At 50.3% G+C, this 19,579-nt stretch overlaps 1 protein-coding gene across 1 annotated transcript in view; it reads right to left on the bottom strand.

The window, feature by feature from the left end:
* Nucleotides 1-19,579, bottom strand: part of EEF2K (eukaryotic elongation factor 2 kinase) — an 81,164-nt gene that overhangs the window by 16,012 nt on the left and 45,573 nt on the right. The window contains exons 5-15 of the mRNA XM_026455365.1: nt 17,987-18,024; nt 17,365-17,536; nt 11,443-11,592; nt 10,938-11,070; nt 10,554-10,681; nt 9,636-9,837; nt 7,765-7,832; nt 5,069-5,146; nt 3,379-3,441; nt 1,737-1,871; nt 1,385-1,573 (exon numbers count right to left, since the gene is read on the bottom strand). Of these exons, the coding sequence (XP_026311150.1) occupies nt 1,385-1,573; nt 1,737-1,871; nt 3,379-3,441; nt 5,069-5,146; nt 7,765-7,832; nt 9,636-9,837; nt 10,554-10,681; nt 10,938-11,070; nt 11,443-11,592; nt 17,365-17,536; nt 17,987-18,024 (1,356 nt within the window). The remainder of the gene's footprint in view (nt 1-1,384; nt 1,574-1,736; nt 1,872-3,378; nt 3,442-5,068; nt 5,147-7,764; nt 7,833-9,635; nt 9,838-10,553; nt 10,682-10,937; nt 11,071-11,442; nt 11,593-17,364; nt 17,537-17,986; nt 18,025-19,579) is intronic.

Below are 19,579 nucleotides of genomic sequence, written 5' to 3'. Positions count from 1 at the left end.
TTTGCATTGAGCCGAGATTGTGCCACTGCACTCCAGCCTGGGCAACAAAGCAAGACTCTGTCTCAAAAAAACAAAAATAAAACAATAAATAAATAAGTTTTTAATCACATGAATGTAATTACCAATTCAAAAAGCTAAATAAATAAAGGACTTTGGAGTATCTTCCCACCCTTGAGTCTGAGATCCATCCACCTGCTGGGCCACAGCCAAACCCATCAAGGAGAGCTGATGCCCTGCAGCCCCGTTGAGCCGAGGCCACCTGTCCACGCGCAGCTTTGGCCCACATAATGGGGAGGATGGGAACAGATATACTGGGAGGATGTGCCCACCAAGGGCCTCTCAACTTCTCCTGGAAAAAGATCACATTCCCTGGGCCTTGCCAGATCCCATTCATTCAGTCCTTTCCTCCCTCTGCTCACGGACCAGGGACAGAAGGAGCAGACCCCTAACACAATTTCCCTGCACGTCCACACCCTGCTGCTTCAGCTCCAGCTCTGCCTCAGCTCCTGCACCTCTAGCTACACGGGTGCACCTTGTCCTTCACCTCTGGGCCTAAGCACATGCTGTTCCTTCTATCTGAGCTGCTCACCTCCCCCACTTGGCCTGGCTCACACCCTTTGGGCCTTCAGGTCTAAAGCAGATATCCCCCCAACTTTTTTGTATTTTGGAGACAGGATCTCACTCTGTTGCCCAGGCCGGAGTGCAGTAGTGCGATCTCAGCTCACTACAACCTCCGTCTCCCAGGTTCAAGAGATTCTCCCACCTCAGCCTCCCGAGTAGGTGGGATTACAGGAGTGTGCCACCACATCCGGCTAATTTTTGTATTTTTTGGTAGAGGTGGGGTTTCACCGTGTTGACCAGGCTGGTCTCGATCTCCTGGCCTCATGTGATCCACCCACCTCGGCCTCCCAAAGTGCTGAGATTACAGGTGTAAGCCACCACTCTGGCCTAAGGTAGGTATCCCTTTATCTGTTCATTCCACGAATCTGTACCGAGCATCTACTCAGTGCCAGGCCCCAGTCACTAGAGATACATGCAGAACTGACGAGCAGGAAGCCTGCACCAACCCCTCCAGGCCCCAGTTACAGCCTTTCCTCACGTGTTTCCACTGGTGTCTTCTGCTTCCCCCATCACACTACGTTGTTATTGCCTGGAAACGTGACTCACCTTCCCCTCCCTCTCCAAAGACAGAGATCGATTCTGCCAGTTTCAACTAACTTGGAGGGGCCTGCCCCAAAACCAGTGCCTGGGACATTTTTGTGGCACGTATAAACCTCAGGATAGAAAGCAGGTGAATGCATGGCTTCCAGGATGGGAGGCAGGTGAACAACAGGGTGAACAAGTCCCACCCCCACCTGCAGCTGGGTCCCCGCCACCTGCTCACCTTCAGAGAGACGTCAGCTAGGATGTGATGGGGCAGCTGCGAGTACATGAGTCCCAGGCCCACGATGGCCTCCAGCTCGCCCAGGTCGGCCGCGTGCTCCAGGTGGAAGACAGCCGACTCCCGGTCCCACTCCTCGCCCTTCTCGCAGAAGCGCCCACCCTCGTGGTAGCGCACCATGGCCAGATGGACCTGCCACACAGACTACAGTGTCGGCCTGGCTGTTTGGCAGGCCGAAGCCGCACCCAAGACCGCCCAGCCAGCCTGCGGGAGGAAGTGATTAGCGGAGGAGAGGCTGGAGCCGGGGGGCTCCAGGTTAGTGCAGACAGGGCTCCAAAATGGGCATCGCCGATACCTTCCCCAAAATGGACTTCCCGATTTTCTTTTCGAGGTCCAGAGCATTAAGCCTTTGCACTTCCAGGGCCACGGCCGAAGCCCTCGGCAGGTGGAGGCGGGAGGAGTTGAGGAGATTCCACTTCTCTACACAGACCTGAAGGGAAAGAACCGGCCAGAGAAGTGAGGGGCTGGGGGTGGACGCAGCATGACAGCTGTCAGCAGCCCCTACTAGACAGGAGCCTGGCTAGAGGGAGACGGGGAGTGAACCCTTGCGATGTCAAAGTTTATTGGCCATATATGGCTCCAAATTTTTTTTTTTTTTGAGACAGAGTCTCACTCTGTCACCCAGGCTGGAGTGCAATGGCACAATCTTGGCTCACTGCAACCTCCACCTCCCAGGTTCAAGCGATTCTTCTGCCTCAGCTTCCCGAGTAGCTGGGACGACAGGTGCACGCCACCATGCCTGGCTAATACGGTTTCAATTTTAATCATCCAAATTCCATCAGCTCATGCATTCAAGAGCTAGTGGAACAGATTTCAACAGCTCAAGGAAGCGTTTCCCTGTCATTTACCAATCTGGATTTGGTTGGGGGTGGGTCTGACCCTAAACTACCCCTCTTCGCCAGCTCCTCATATAAGGCACCAGAAGACTCCCACTTCAGACCTTCCAGCAAATCCCCTTGCTTTCCTCTGCAAGTCACCACAACGACATGAGCAACATCAGCAGGGTGCTTTAGGAAATGGGTTTAAAAAACACATCATTTCTCCTGGCCAAAGATGCCCCGTCCAAAGGCTCTTGCAGGATACAGCCAGGCAGCTATGTGTGTGCACGTGTGCATGCTAAACATCTTGCAATGCACAGGACAGCTCCCTCAACAAGGAACGATTCAGTCCAGAATGCCAATAGTGCCTCACTTGAGCAACCCTGTTCCATACCTAACTGAGAAGATCCTAATCTGGCTACAAAATACTACAGGGTAAATAATCAGTGGTCTTGGAGATGCCAGAGTCATGCCTGTGGTGGAGGTCAGGGAAGGCTCCCGGACGAAGGGCCCTTGGGGTCCAGGCTTGGAGAGCAGGTAGGATTTGAAGAGAGATGACAGAGGGGGAGAAAGGACCTTGCAGGTAGGAGAGACTTGCCTTAGCAAAGGCTCCAAAGGTGGGCGGTTCAAAGCGTGTGAGGGAATCACTTAGAGGGGTGGGTGGGGCACAGGGCTGGTCTTTCCCAGATGTGCTGATGCTTGTTAGACATACAAGCAAGGGTAACCTAGGGAAAGTTGCTTAAGAGTCGTTTTCTCATACATAAAACGGTGATGAGAGTAACATTAGCCTGTCTCTCTGGGTGACTGCAAGAAGGAAATTGATACTGCAAAGCGCCTTCATGGCAGGCACTTAAGACAGGAGCCGTAGCTGTTGCGATTTCCCCTCCAGGATGGTGCTGTCCTGTTCTTCTCTAATCCTCCCCACAAATCCCCCAGCATCCTGTCCTGCAGAGGTTCAAAGAGCATTTGCCCAGGAGATTTGCTGCTTTGCAAAATCTTCCTTTAGCACGTGTGCCAGACAGATGGGCAGGCAGCAGAGATATGAGACAGGAGAAACAGCAACAGAGATTGGAGGAGGCAGGGAAGCGGTGGTGACAAGGGTGCCTTGGGGCGCATTACCCGTCCGGAGCTGCCCAGGCTGTCTTCGTCGGATTCATACTTCCGGTTACTGTTTGAGTGGCCCTGAACGGAGGAAGAAATTACAGTGATCCAAAGCGCAAGGCTTCTTCCCAGGAACCTCTCCTGAGAGCTGGAACTAGCCTGGCCCTTGCAGGTGACCCTTATCTCAGAAAATTGGCCCTATGTTCCCAGGTGACACTGGAACCCTTCTCTGCCAAGCAGAAGGAATGCTGGGTCACAGGCAGGGATGACACGCTGCTGCAGCCACAGCCTCACTGTCCCCCTCCCTGTGTGAGCAGGTGGAACTGACTCGATGGCGCAGGATCCCAGCACAAAGCCACTGGGGTAACGGGCTCCCGTCCTACTGCATGTTTAGTTTATATTTTAATTTAGACATGGGCCTTGCTCTGTTGCCCAGGCAGGAGTGCAGTGGTGCAATCAAAGTTCACTGCTGCCTCAAACTCCCGAGGTTCAAGCAGTCCTCTCACAGTGCCTTCCCAAAGTGCTAGAATTGCAGGTGTGAGTCACCAGGCCCAGCCGCTTTGCGATTTTTTTTGTTTTGTTTTTGTTTTTGCTTTTTCGAGACAAAGTCTCACTCTGTGGTTCAGGCTGGAGTGCAGTGGCATGACCTCGGCTCCCTGCAACCTCCACCTCCCAGGCTCAAGTGATTCTCATGCCTCAGCCTCCCGAGTAGCTGGGACTAGAGGAGTACACCACTGCACCTGGCTAATTTTTGAGTTGAGACAGGGTTTCACCATGTTGCCCAGGCTGGTCTCGAACTTCTGGCCTCAAGTGATCTGCCTGCCTCAGCCTCCCAAAGTGCTGGGATTATAGGCATGAGCCACCACATCCCGCCAGCATGTTCTTTATTCACAATCATAAAGCTGAGATTAGAGGTGTCCCAGCAAGACAGGCCTTGATGTGCAGGCTCCATTTCAGCACAGGGTAACACCTCTAAATGGCAGATACTGTCTGAGGCCGCCCTCACCAGGCTGCTGCTGGGAGGCTGCCCAAGGAAACTGACCTCCAAGGCCCTTCTCCCCGGGGCCTCACAGGATCCTGCCAATGAATGGGTCTAGCTATTACCCACGATCCTCTCTGCTCAGCAGCCTCCCACTTCACCATAAGATTTGTCAGCCATCATTAGCCTTATATCTAAGCCTCCACACTCGCCCCATTACTGGTCCACATGATCCTGTTTTATCTTCTCCTTTGCATTTATCTTTATCTGACATACTCTTTTATTTTATTTATTTTTATTTTATTTTTGAGACAGAGTCTCACTGTGTCACCTAGGCTGGAGTGCAGTGGCACAATCTTGGCTCACTGCAACCTCCGTCTTCTGGGTTAAAGCAATTCTCCTGCCTCAGCTTCCTGAGTAGCTGGGATTACAGGCATGCACCACCATGCCAGGCTAATTTTTGTATTGTTAGTACAGACGGGGTTTTGCCATGTTGGCCAGGCTGGTCTTGAACTCCTGATGTCAGGTGATCCACCCACCTTGGCCTCCCAAAGTGTTGGGATTACAGCCATGAGCCACCGTGCCCGGCCTGAAATACTCTTTATTAATTTACTTGTTATATTCTCAGGACCTACTCATATTCCCCCTCCAGGAAGGGGAGTTTTCATTTTCCTGGAGGATAAATGAGGCAACAGCTGACACCAGTCTCATTTCCTGGGGGTTCCTTACATGTTCTCGGGGCTCAGGGTCATCCAGCTCACCCCGCTTCTCACTGGGGTATCCACTGTCCCCACTATTCTCAGAGTCCTGTGGAGAGAAGATGGCTTTAGGGTCCTAGTGGTCTCCTGAGTGCCTGGCAATGGTTATGACATCTGGACACCCCAACCGTTGGCTTTCTCTCCTCTGTCCCATTACCTAACACCCTGCTCCTCTTGTCCCTTGCCGACTGGGTGACAAGGGAGCAGTATAAGGTAACAGTAAGGACCTTGGGCTCTACAGTCAGACGATCTGGGCTCGAATCCTGGCTTTCTTTCTTGCCAGCTGAGTCCTTGGGTAGTTGTTTTAACTTCTCTGAGCATCAATGTCTTTAGTTATGGGATTTATTATAGTCCCTACATCAAAGGGATGTGTGGGTGAAACGCATTGTTACATTCTGAGAGCGTGGATCACATGAAGTGCTTTACTGAGTGACTCACCCATTTCACAGGCAGAAAAACAAAGGCTATGACCCACGGACAAAAATATAGTATTGGGAACAATATTTACCACAAATAAGCCCTCAACCAAAACCACACGGGTCACCTGGGCATACTTATTTACTTTTTTTGAGATGGAGTCTCGCTCTGTCACCTAGGCTGGAGTGCAGTGGCACGATCTCAGCTCACTGCAACCTCCACTTCTTGGGTTCAAGTGATTGTCCTGTCTTAACCTCCTGAGTAGCTGGGACTACAGGCGTCTGCCACCACGCCCGGCTAATTTTCGTATTTTTAGTACAGACGAGGTTTCACCATATTGGCCAGGCTGGTCTCGAACTCCTGAACTTGTGATCCGCCTGCCTCGGCCTCCCAAAGTGCTGGGATTACAGGCGTGAGCCACCACGCCTGGCCCACTTGGGCTATTTTTTTTTTGAGACAGAGTCTCGTTCTGTCGCCCAGGCTGGAGTGCAGTGGAGTGATCTTGGCTCACTGCAACCTCCGCCTCCCGGGTTCACGCCATTCTTCTACCTCAGCCTCCGGAGTAGCTGGGACTACAGGTGCCCGCCACCACACCCGGCCTTATATTTTTAGTAGATACGGGGTTTCATCGTGTTAGCCAGGATGGTCTCCATCTCCTGACCTCGTGATCTGCCCGCCTCGGCCTCCCAAAGTGCTGGGCATATTTTTTATTCTCCCAGGTCTGAGTTTTGTTCTGAAAGGGAATCTGGTATACTTTAGAATCTCTAAAACTTCAGGCATGTACCTACCAACACTGAATTATAGCCCTCTCTGCATGTCACCTGCACGATTAGTAACAGAATATTTTTATTTCCTTCTTTATTCTCGTAAGAAGTTTTTATTTTGTGTGTGTGTGTGTTGGGGGTGGGGGGTGGGGCAGGGTCTCACTCTGTTGCCCAGGCTGCAGTGCAGTGGCGGGATCTCGGCTCACTGCAACCTCCACCTCCCAGGTTCAAGCAATTCTCTTGCCTCAGCCTCCCAAGTAGCTGGGATTACAGGTGTGAGCCACTGCACCCAGCTTCTACTAAGAAGTATTTCTTTTTTTTTTTGTTGAGACTGAGTCTTGCTCTGTTGCCCAGGATGGAGTGCAGTGGTGCAATCTCTGCTCACGGCAACCTCCGCCTCCTGGGTTCAAGAAATTCTCCTGTCTCAGCCTCCTGAGTAGCTGGGATTACAGGCGCCTGCCTGTAGTACATGGTTAATTTTTGTATTTTTAGTAGAGACAGGGTTTTGCCATATTGGTCAGGCTGGTCTTCAAATTCCTGATCTCAAGTGATCCACCCCCTTCGGCCTCCCAAAGTGCTGGGATTACAGGCGTGAGCCACTGTGCCCAGCCTCTACTAAAAAGTATTTTTTTTTTTTTTAAGACAAGATCTCACTCTGTCACCCAGGCTGGAATGCAGTGGTGTAATGATGGCTTACTGCAGCCTCTGCCTCCCAGGTTCAAGAGATCCTCCTACCTCAGCCTCCTGAGTAGCTGGGACTACAGGTAAGTGCCACCATGCCTGGCTAATTTTTATATTTTTTGTAGAGATGGGGGTCTTGTCATATTGCCCAGGCTAGTTTCAAACTCTTGGGCTCAAGTGATCTGCCCACCTTGGTCTCCCAACCTCCTGGGATTGTAGGCATGAGCTACCATGCCTGGCCAATTTTACTAAGAAATATTTCAAACACACACACAAGCATAGAGAGTATTATAATTTGCCATAATATACAGTTGTGAGAATGCAAATAAGATGCCTTCAGTTTCTTACCACCAAGTCAACCCAAAGCTGCAGGAAATGTTCTGTTTATCTAACGGGAGAGCTAGGTGTGAAGAGCTAGAACACGTGGCTTACTGTGCTATGTGTTACACAGCTAAGACCCAGTATAGGGGCTCTATAGGACAACCAACACATGTGGGGTCAAACCAAACCTGGGGCTGAGCCTAGCATTTACTGCAAGATTGCATTGTTGCTGACTGGGAGTCCCTCTTCCCTAACCATCTCTGGGAACTGCAAGGGACCCACCTTTTCTCAGAGGAAGGCTCAGCCTTGGGCCAGAGGCTGACATTCATCTGCATCTTCCCTTATTCCCCCATCCTATGCCTTCCTGGCAGTGCCTGGGCTGGGCTGCCCACCTCCGAAGCTGAAGATTCACTCTGGGAGTGAATCCACTTCTCCTACCCCTGCCGGGGTCTGAAGCCTGCAGCCTCCCTCCCTTCACACTCACCCGGTGGTTGTCTAGATGATCATGGTCTCTGGATGCCATGTTATCGAGGTCACTGAACACTGGCCAATCTGGGCAGGGAAAAACAGACATCATGTCCTGGTTCCACTACTGGAACATGCATTAAGACCAACCCATGGCCTAGGGCAGCCCATACCTGCCACCAAGCCATTTTTTTTTTTTTTTAAGCTTTAAAGAAAGGCACAAAAAAGGAGAATGTTATCAGCACCTGGAAGTTAAAGTTCTTCCCTGAGAACTTATTCTAAGTCTACTGTTTGCCAGTTACGTGATTCTGGCCAAGTGGTGTCACCTATGTGTGTCCTCAGGGTTGTCACAATGCAATTATCCTTGTAATGTGTTTTTTAGCATATGTGCCTGGCCATCGCTTGGTCCTCAATAAGATGCAGTAGTGAAGGGAGAAAAGACATTTGAATATTTGGGGCTCAAGAAGTAGGCCTCGGACAGCTTCAAAACCAACCATCTCCAGCTGGGGGTGGTGCCTCACGCCTGTAATCCCAGAACTTTGGGAGGCTGAGGCAGGTGGATCACCTGAGGTCAGGAGTTTGAGACCAATCTGGCCAACACAGTGAAACCCCATCTCTACTAAAAATACAAAAATTAGCTGGGTGTGATGGCATGCACCCGTAGTCCCAGCTACTCAGGAGGCTGAGGCAGGAGAATCGTTCGAACTCGGGAGGTGGAGGTTGCAGTGAGCCAAGATCATGCCACCACATTCCAGCCTGGGTGACAGAGCGACACTCTGTCTCAAAAACAAAAAACAAAAACAAAAAAACACCAACCATCTCCTGGGGATTCCCTATCTCTCTCTCCTGTCCTCTACAGCCAAATCTGTCTGCCTGTTTTTATAACAGGCACTGTTTGTAAGAGCAGTGTTTACATTTTTAAATGGATGACAAAAATTAAATTTCACCATCTATAGAGTTTTATTGCAACACAGCCACGTCCACTCATTTAAGTATTTTTTATGGTAGCTTTCATGCTCCAAATACAGAGACTGAATGAGCTGCAAAGCTTAAAATATTTACTCTCTGGCCTTTCAAAAAAGTCTGTTGACTCCTGTTCCAGACTGTTCTGAAGACCTTCCAGTGGAAACATGTAAAGGGCTTCTTTAATGTTTGATACTAAAATCTTTCTCTCTTCCAAAGGTATCAAAATGAGAAAAATTAGAAAACTAAATAATAAAATCTTGCTCTCCTGCTCTGAGCCTGCTTCCGCTTACACTTTCCCTGAATACATGACTTCCATCTCTTCAGGCCAACACCCTGGGGTCAGTCTTGCCTCTATCCTTTCCTACAAACTCTCGTCTGAATCATCAGCAAACTCCATTCTTTCAGCGTCAGAAATAACGATCCTGTTTTTCTCCTTTGACCCATTAGTATCACGTTCATAGCTTTTCTAACATTGAACAATCCTCAGATTCCTGTGAAATCCCTATTTAACTGTGACAGGTGAACCTTTTAACATAGTACTATTTTTATTTGTTAATATCTATTTAGATTTTTTATATCTATTTAGATTTTTTTGTTGTTGTTCTCTCTATATACACAAACATTTTAAATAAGGTTGGGATATAATTTTCTTTTTTGGTATGTCAAATTTATTATATGAGTTTTGCTGGTTTCATAAAACACACTGATAAAAGTTACTTTGTTTCCTACAATAGGGGTTGTTTTTATAGCATTTGGATGATCTGTTTTGGAAGTTCACTCAATGAAACTCACCTATAAAATCACTGGGGCCATGAACCTTTTTGATTAGCATGTCTGATTTTTCTAACATAAATGAAACCCGGTTTAGTTCTGCTCTACCTGTCCCCTCCAATCACAGTGACTAAGGACCGAACCGTCACTCACGAAGGTGGTCTAGCTTCTGGCTGTGTGGTGTGGCCGAAGATGGGGAAGAAGGGAGAGAGTCGAAGGTCACATCACTCATGTTCTCATCTCCAGAGTTCTCTGAAAGGGGACGGAGCAGGGGTGGCCGGCTCCCAGAGAGGGTCCTTACTCGGGGGCTCCCACATTTTTCCTCTGTTCCTCTCAAGATGGTCTTGGCTGATTGCTGGGGACATTAACAGGGATACTCATGTCACGCACGCACCCTCTGGGAAATAAAGGGCTCTTCCTGTTGTTCCCTCTAGCCCTGAAACCCCTTCATCCATAGCTCCCAAACATGCCTGTTTAGTAGCTGATACATTGTCTTAAAAAATAAAAAAGCAGTAGGGGATTAAACCTAAGGCCAAGAAAGGGCATCTGGAACAGAGGCTCAGAGGACCTGCCAGCATCCCCTAAAGCACTGACCACATTCCACAGCCCAGAGCTGGAGAAAGCATCCCACTCTATGTCCAGCATCCCAAGCTGGTCTTTGCAGCATTCTCTTGTCTCTGGTCCAAGTAGCAACGGGAGGGATGGGAGTTATCTTGGTGCGGTGCCTGGAGATCCAGGTCTAAGACTCGTTCAGTCATTTGTCAATACATCACACAAACACACACACACCACACACCTTCTCACTATCTCCACGTGCCTGTTCCCCTCACTCTGGTAAAAAAATGGGCCCAACCTAAGCAGATACCAGCTGCTCGATTGTAAGGACACTCAGGAGGGCTTTGTGCACTGAGCTGGAGAGGACGGGCTGGGGCATGGGTGGGACAGATGCTTCCAGCCCGGTATTCGTCAGTTAAGCACTGCTTGACCTGGCTGTCACCACACAGGGGAGCAGGGCTTGCTTTGCGGGTAGAAGGGCCTGCCAGGCCAAGCAGGGTCATACTGGGCACCCACCAGCAGCTTGGTGTTCTGATTCACCGCGTCCCTCTCCCGGGGTGAGAGGTCAAAGGGAGCAAGGCCCATGCTCTCGCAAATCCGGTTGCAGGCATGAGAGTAGAAGAAGAGCGCCATCCCACGGACACCTGTGGACAGAGCGGGGGTGTCTGGAGTGTTGCTTTGCTCTGTGACGGGGACAGGCAGTGGTGGGCCTCATACACATGGCCAGGGCAGGTATAAAACGTGCCAAGCTGGGAGGCATCAGACATCCAGGCTCCCATCTCCGTGATCTTGAATAAGTGCATACAATGTCTCAGCCTGTTTCCTGGGCTGTACAAAGAGCTCGGAGGTTTTAGCAGGGAGCGTGGTTTTTGCGGAAACAGCCTGGCTTTCCCCACCTACCTAGGTTGCCGTCTCCAAAGTCAGTGCCCGTCTCTGTGTGGATCTGTGGGTCAGTGTAGAGATCCCCAACTCCCTGGATGTCCACCACTATCAGCTGATGGCCGGAACGCTCAAACGTGAAGTGACTGAAAGCCTACGGGGCACAGGAAGGAAAATGAGATGTCAAGAGACAGGCTGAGGGCTGTGCAGCCACTGGCCACGCCTCTGCCCATGCTGAGGGGCTTTCTCTGCAAGGAGTTATATAGAGGAAAACACAAAGGAAAAAAGACCTCTTCAGTTGGGCAGGGACCTTGAGCTGCAGGTCCTGTGGCCATCTTAGGTGACAGAAGCTATCATGGGGTGACAGGTGTCTTGTTACAGAGTCTCCTTCTGAATGCTCCAAGAGGCTTCTCTGGGGGTGAGACTCCAAGCCCACAGGGACCTTCCTCTTTAGGGGCTGAGCCTGGCCAGGATCTCACCCCAAGGGCTGTGGTGGGCAGAGGGTGGTGGTGAGCCCGGGCCTCACCTGCGGCGTCAGGCGGATGTTGTCATCACGGACAAAGCCAGAGTTGGAATTGTACTTGATGTACTTGCCCTCGATGTAGTGCTCCAGGTGGAAGAGGGGCTTGCCCGGTCTGTCCTTCAGCTCGATGATGCACATCTGCATGATGTCCACCTGGTGGGATGGGGAGTGGGCTCAGGCGGGAGGGCCCAGGCGCACCTCCTCTGAGAAACGGCAAGGGGAGGGCTGAGAGGAACTCGCCTGCCTGGGCTCAGATCGTGGCTCCATCACTTACTAGCTCTCTATTGCCGGAGCTCCTGGTGATGCCCAGAATCTAATCTCCTTTTTTCCTTTCATTTTTTTAAATTAAAAAATATATATTTTTAGACTGGGCACGGTGGCTTACATCTGTAATCCCAGCACTTTGGGAAGCCGAGGCAGGTGAATCACTTGAGGTTAAGACTTCGAGAACAGCCTGGTCAACATGGTGAAATCCTGCCTCTACTAAAAATACAAAAATTAAGGCTGGGTGTTGTGGCTCACACCTGCAATCCCAGCACTTTGGGAGGCTGAGGTGGGTGGATCACCCGAGGCCAGGAGTTTGAGACCAACCGTGGCCAACATGGTAAAACGCTGTCTCTACCAAAAATACAAAATTAGCCAGGCATGGCGGCACATGCCTGTAATCCCAGCTTCTCAGGAGGCTGAGGCAGGAGGATTGCTTGAACCTGGGAGGTGGAGGTTGCAGTGAGTCAAGATTGCACCACTGTACTCCAGTCCTGGGCAACAAGAGCAAAACTCCGTCTCAAAAATAAATAAATAAAATAAAAATTAAAAAACTAGCTGGGCGTGCTTGCATGTGCCTGTAATCCCAGCTACTCAGGGTGTTGAGGCAGGAGAATCACTTTAACCCAGGAGGTGGAAGTTACAGTGAGCCAAGATCACGTCACTGCACTCCAGCCTGGGTGACAGAGTGAGACTCTGCCTGGGAAAAAAAAAAAAATTTATTTTAGAGACAGGGTCTCACTCTGTCACCCAGGCTGGAGTGCAGTGTCATAATCATGGCTCATTATAGCCTCGAACTTCTGGGCTCAAGTGATCCTCCCACCTCAGCCTCCCAAGAAGCTAGGACTACAGGCGTGTGTCACTACACAGGGCTCATATCTACATTTTTTTTTTTTATAGAGACGAGGTCTCACTATGCTGCCTAGGCTGGTCTTGAACTGGCCTCAAGCAATCCTCTTGCCTTCCAGCATCCTCCCAGAGTATTAGGATCACAAGCTGCAGCCATTGTGCTCGGCTCTGTTTTCCTTTCAGTTTTAAAAGGGTACACAGCCACCCACTAGGAATGATATTACTAAGCTTCCCTTGCAGCTAAGTGTGGCCACATGACTGTGCCCAGCCAATGGGAAGTGAGCATTGTGATGATGTAACCCCAGCCTGCCCTGTAAGGTGGACTCTGCTTGGGAGCCAGAACTGATTATGCGGTCCACGGCAAACCCCTGAGGGGATGGCAGAGAAAAAAGACCAAAGGAACCAGGTCTCTAGATGGCTTCAAGGAGATGAGGCACCAGCCTACCCCAAGCCAACCCCCAAGGCAAGACCTCCACACAAGTGAAAAAGAAACCATTTCATGTCTGCACATATTTTGGGTCTGTTTGCTAAGCAACTTAGACTATGCCTTACTGTAATACTGCGAATTTGGGCACATTTCTGAATTTTACCTCTCTGTGCCTCAGTTTCCTTACCTGCATAAACAGGGGCTCAGACTCAGTCTGTAAATTAAAGTTATTGATGCAAAAAGAAGCCAGGCAATGTTTGCTTTTATTTTTTATTCTATTGAGACAGAGTCTCACTCTGTTGCCCAGGCTAGAGTGCAGTAGCACAATCTTGGCTCACTGCAACCTCTGCTTCCTGGGTTCAAGCAATTCCTCTGCCTCAGCCTCTCCAGTAGCTGGGACTACAGGCACCCGCCACCATGCCTGGCTAATTTTTGTATTTTTAGTAGAGATGGGTTTTACCATGTTGGCCAGGCTGGTCTTGAACTCCTGACCTCAAGTGATCCACACCCCGGGCCTCCCAAAGTACTGAGATTACAGGTGTGAGCCACTGCGCCTGGCCACTCATTTTATTTCTATCAGGAGCTACAATTCTAGAGAAATATAAACCAACCTCTAAACAGCAGAAATATAAACCAACCACTAAACAGTTTTCTCCCTGCAATAGGAAATTATAGGGAACTTTGACATTCCTTGCTGATTTTTTTTTTTTTTTACAAAGTCTATGTTTAATTTTGTACACAGAAGAAAATGTACAAATAGTGCATATGGTTTATAAAGTGGAGTAGGGGAGATTAGGGACTCTAGCTTGCACCTCTTGCCCTGTTACACAAGGACTCATCCTTGGTCCCCATGTCCCCCTCAATGTCACTTCCTGGGAGGATTAGGTCCAGGTTTCCCAAGGAAAAGACCATCCACGGAGAGTGGGTCACCAGACATGCAGACAACAGCTGCAGAGGCCAAAGGGGTCCTGATCTGAGAGGTGAGAACTTGCCCCAAACGAGGACTCGGTTCTGAGAATCAGCCTGAGGGGAAGGCAGGGAGGGGTGGTTCTCAGAGGGTTCCGCCCCAAAGGCTGGTTCCATCCCTACAAGGAAACTTACAGCAGGGCCACCTGCTGGGCCAGAGGGCTCCCTGGGTGAGGGGCAGTGGCACAGCCACAGTAGACAGCCAGCACCTCCTCAAACAACCACAACCTTCTCCCTCCCTTATGTCAACCACATTACTACTACTACTACTACTACTACTACTACTATTTGGGGATGGAGTCTTGCTCTGTCACCCAGGCTGGAGTGCAGTGGCCCAATCTCGGCTCACTGCAGCCTCTGCCTCTCATGTTCAAGTGATTCTCCTGCCTCAGCCTCCCAAGTAGCTGGAATTACAGGCATGCACCACCACGCCCAGCTAATTTTGTATTTTTAATAGAGATGGGGGTTTCACCATGTTGGCCAGGCTAGTCTCAAACTCCTGACCTCAGGTGAGCCGCCCATCTCAGCTTCCCAAAGTGCTGGGATTACAGGCATGAGCCACTGAGCCCGGCCTATCACATTATTATTTACTGGACACCTAGGCGCTAGGAGACAGCAGTGAACAAGATAAAATAAAATCTCTGCCTTTAGGGGAGAGAAGCACCTAAAATATTAACTAAATGAATGGCACACTAACTGCTCCAAAGAACAGAAGAGAAAAACCCAGAATGATGTGGCAGAGGTGACTGGGGTAGAGGGACTGCTTCTGAGGGTGGTCTGAGATGGGCTGGCTGAGGTGACACAGGATCTGAGACCTGAACTACAAGGAACTAGACATGCAAGCATCACGGTGACACAAGATGCCAGCCAAGCCCACAGCCAGGGCCAAGGTTTTGGGGCAGGAACAAGCTTGTGGAGGAAGAGAAAGGAGGCCAGGCTGGAGGGCCGCGAATTGCAGAGGAAGCCAGAGCCCCCTAAGGTGGGGACTGTGGCTTCTTGCGCCTGCCCCAGGTATGCTTCATCAAGGGCCCTACAAACAGCAGGTGCTTGGCCAGGCGCGGTGGCTCAAGCCTGTAATCCCAGCACTTTGGGAGGCTGAGACGGGCAGATCATGAAGGTCACAAGATCAAGACCATCCTGGCTAACACGGTGAAACCCCGTCTCTACTAAAAAATACAAAAAACTAGCCGGGCGAGGTGGCGGGCGCCTGTAGTCCCAGCTACTCGGGAGGCTGAGGCAGGAGAACGGCGTGAACCTGGGAGGAGGAGCTTGCAGTGAGCTCAGATCCGGCCACTGCACTCCAGCCTGGGCGACAGAGCGAGACTCCATCTTAAAACAAACAAACAAACAAAAAAAACCAGCAGGTGCTCAATAAATCCTGCACACCCAGGAGACTGTGCCTTGTGTGTAGTAGATGCTCAGGCTGTGGGAGATCTGAGCTGTGGGCTTATGCAGGGCAGAGGCATGGATCCTTCCTCAAATGCCCAAAGGCAACAGGGAATTCTGCTTGGCCTCAGTCACTCATCAACCTAGGGACTCAAATGAAGGTGCCAACCTAGCAGGGGGTTGAAAAGCCTGCATTTGAGCCCTGGCTCCAGCTCTGCCTGGTTAGGCAAGTCATTTAGCCTCTTTGAGCCCGGGGTCCCCAAAGAGCGGACATAGTATCCAATCTGATACGGTTTGGCTGTGTCCCCACCCAAAGCTCATCTTGAATTGTAGCTCCGATAATTCCCACGTGTTGTGCGAGGGATCTGGTAGGAGATAATTGAATCATGGGGGTGGTTCCTCCATACTGTTCTCACAATAGTGAATAAGTCCCGCAAGATCTGATGGTTTTATAAGGGGAAACCCCTTTTGCTTGGCCCTCAGTCTCTCTTGTCTGCCACCAGGTAAGATGTGCCTTTTGCCTTCCACCATGATTGTGAGTCCTCCCCAGTCATGTGGAACTGTGAGTCCATTAAACCTCTTTTTCTTTTATAAATTACCCAGTCTTGGATATGTCTTTATCAGCAGTGTGAAAACAGACTAATAAACATTACCAGCTTTTTCTTCTGCTTTTCCTTGGGAATCTCACCTTTTCCAGTCTCAGTCCCTGTGGTCTCGGTGGAACACCTACATTCCTAGCTCTAAGGGCAGGCACATGGCTAGGGTGTGCCCAGTCTGCATATTCCCACCCATCGGCCACTGTGATTGGTTCGGCAATAGGGATCTGACCTAATCAGAGCCAATGAAACCCAGCTCTGGGGCTTTTATTGGAACTTCTGGGAAAATAAGTTTTGTTTTTCTAACAAGAACTTGGGCCTGCTGGGGGCCAGAGTGCTACCACAAGTGCAGAAGCTGCCTGAGAATGATGCCAACCCAGAAGAACACCCAGGTCAGAGATGGAGGAAGATTCTGACAACCTCACTTTAATCCTGAATCCAGCCATGCCTGTGGCCAGCATTATTTTTCAGTTACATAAGACAATGAATTATCTTTTTGGATTAAGCAGTTTGAGTGGGTTTCTGTCATTTGCAAACAAAAATCCTGACTAATAGATCCCATCTATAATTGAGGATAAAAACGTTCCAACCTCAGAGCTCTTTTTTTAGGAATACATGACTTTGGAACAGGAGCAATGGCTCACGCCTGTAATCCCAGCCCTTTGGGAGGCTGCTTGAGGCCAGGAGTTTGAGATCAGCCTAGGAAACATGGCAAAACCCTTTCTTGCTTGAGGCCAGGAGTTTGAGACTAGCCTGGGCAACATGGCAAAACCCTTTCTCTACGGAAAATACAAAAATTAGCTAGGCATGGTTGCATGCCCCTGTAGTCCCAGCTACTCAGGAGGTTGAGCTAGGAGGATTGTTTGAGTCCAGGAGGTTGAGGCTGCAGTGAGCTGTCATCACGCCACTGCACTCTGGCCTGGGCAACAAAGAAAGATCCTGTCTCAAAAAATAAAATAAAATAAAATAAATGACTTGGTTCATCATACTCAGTAAACAGTGGTTGTTATTAGCTGCTATTATGAAGGTGAAAGAGGCCAGGTATGGTGACTCACACCTGTAATCCCAGCACTTTGGGAGGCCGAGGCAGGCAGATCGCTTGAGGTCAGGAGTTCAAGACCAGCCTGGCCAACATGGTGAAACCCCATCTCTACTAAAAATACAAAAATTAGCCGGGCGTGGTGGTAGGAACCTGTAATCCCAGCTACTTGGGTGGCTGAGGCAGGAGAATTGCTTGAACCCAGGAGATGGAGGTTGCAGTGAGCCAAGATCACACCACTGCACTCCAGCTTTGGTGGTGGTGGTGGGTGACAGAGCAAGACTTCATCTCAAAAAAAAAAAAAGAAGTTGAAAGAGGGACCCACCATGGCCCTCTTTCCCAGACACTGTGCACAGCTGCCCTGCCATGGAAAGGGGGCAGGTAGCGGGGCCACGCACCTGCTTGGGGGGCTTGTGCCGATTATACTCTTCCCCCCAGAGCTTGGCCTCCATCTGTAGACGCACGTCCTCAAAGTACACATCCCGGTCTACGGGCTCTATGTAGCGCTTCGCCACGTAGTTGGAGGCTCCCTTCCACTGCTGGGCGTGCAGGAAGGTGGAGAGCTTCTTCCTGTGGGGAGAGACAGCAGGGGGCCTACCTGGGTACTCCGGGGTTCACCAGGGACACAGCCCTGGTCCTCAGGACAGCAAGACCCTGTCTGACCTGGATGGGTGACTGGCGGCAGGAGCAAAATGCAGGAACTAGGAAGGACTTCCCCACCCCTCTGCATCTTCAAAGAGTTGGAATGGGGGGATTAAAGGTCACTGTTAAAGGTCTCCTATCCCATTTCCCTTGACCTCCCAACACCAGGGCAGGGTGCTCCCTATTCCTCCTGAGCCCATCTTCACAGCCAGGCCCAACGTGTGGCCCGAGGGAGACCAGATGGAGAGGAACCTGGGCTACAAGAAGGCAGAGGGGACCCTGGCTCCATTCCTTGGCTGCAAACGTCCTAATGCCTCAGCTCTGAGGAGCCTGGGGGGACTCTGGGCAGGGCCCCAAGAGTCAGGCTGAGTCACTTACGTCCGGAAGCACTCCCTCATTGCTCCTCGGCCGAACGGCTGAAAGACACCACACAGAGTGTTATCAGTCCCCATGCCCCACCCAAAAGGGACCCTAAGACAGGAGGTGCTCCCCGTGCATGCCACCCATCAAACGGGTGCCCTGGGCCTCTTCTCAATCCTGAAATTCCCGGGGATCTCCCTCCTATGTCTCAGCACCAAAGCCATAGAGGCCTTCCAACCCAGAGGCTGCCGAGATGACAAGGACCCCCCATTCCTGCATCCCAGCTGAGGGGAAGAACCCACGGGGGCAGGATGTTGGAGGAGGGACAGTGCATCTCAGAGGACATTTTCGCAGCCCAGACTTTAGAATAAAAAAAGTGGAGACAACCTACGTGTCCAGCAACAATATACTGGAAAAATCAACCAGGTCGATTCCTTCAACGAAATACCATGCAGCAATGAAAACCAACGCAAAGTGTTGACCAAAAGAACACCTGCAGTGCCAGGAACAGTGGCTTATGCCTGTAATCCCAGAATTTTGGGAGGCTGAGGCAGGAGGATCGCTTGAGGCCAGGAGTTCAAGACCAGCCGGGGCAACATAGCAAGACCTCCCTCTCTACAAAAATTTTAAGGTTGGGCACAGTGGCTCATGCCTGTAATCCCAGCACGTTGGGAGGCTGAGGTGGGTGGATCACCTGAGGTTGGGAGTTCGAGGCCAGCCTGACCAATGTGGAGAAACCCCATCTCTACTAAAAATACAAAAATTAGCCGGGTGTGGTGGTGCATGCCTGTGATCCTAGCTACTCGGGAGGCTGAGGCAGGAGAATTGCCTGAACCCAGGAGGCAGAGGTTGCAGTGAGCCAAGATCACACCACTGCACTTCAGCCTGGGCAACAAGAGCAAAACTCTGTCTCAAAAAAAAAAAAAAAAAAAAAAAATTAAAAATTGACTGGGTATGATGGTGCACACCTGTAGTCCCAGCTACTCAGGAGGCTGAGGTGGGAGAACTGCTTGAGCCCTGGAGTTCAAGGCTGCAGTAAGCCAAGATCATGCACTATTCTACCCCAGCCTGGGCAGCAGAGCAAGACCCCGTCTCCAAAAAAGAATACCTGTTTTATGCCCCCACTTATTTGAAGTAAAAAAAAAATAGGCAAAAGTAATCTAGGGTGATAGGATTCAGAGTGGTGCTTACCCTGTGGGTATGGGGGGAGTGACTGAGAGGGGCTTGGGCAGGCTGGTTGCCTTCTATTTGTTGATATGGGCTGCTGGTAAGGCAGTGTGCTCATTTTGTGACAACTCAGCAAGCTGTACACTTTTCTGTGTATATTGTATATTACACTAAAACAAAGCTTCACAAAGCAATCCTAACCTCAATATGCAGGAAATACTCTATTTTCTAGTCTTTTATCTTTTTTTTTCCTTCAAAAGGTTGGCTGTGGCCTGGTGTGGTGGCTCACGCCTATAATCCTAGCACTTTGGGAGGCCGAGGCAGGAGGATCATTTGAGTCCAGGAGTTTGAGACCAGCCCGGGCAGCATAGTGAAACCCATGTCTCTATAAAAAATAAAAAAAATTAGGCAGGTGTGGTGGTATGGTCCCAGCTACTTGGGAGG

This window comes from Piliocolobus tephrosceles, chromosome 17, assembly GCF_002776525.5.
Source record: "Piliocolobus tephrosceles isolate RC106 chromosome 17, ASM277652v3, whole genome shotgun sequence".
Lineage (NCBI taxonomy): Eukaryota > Metazoa > Chordata > Mammalia > Primates > Cercopithecidae > Piliocolobus > Piliocolobus tephrosceles.
This window is presented reverse-complemented; position numbering and strand designations above follow the sequence as displayed.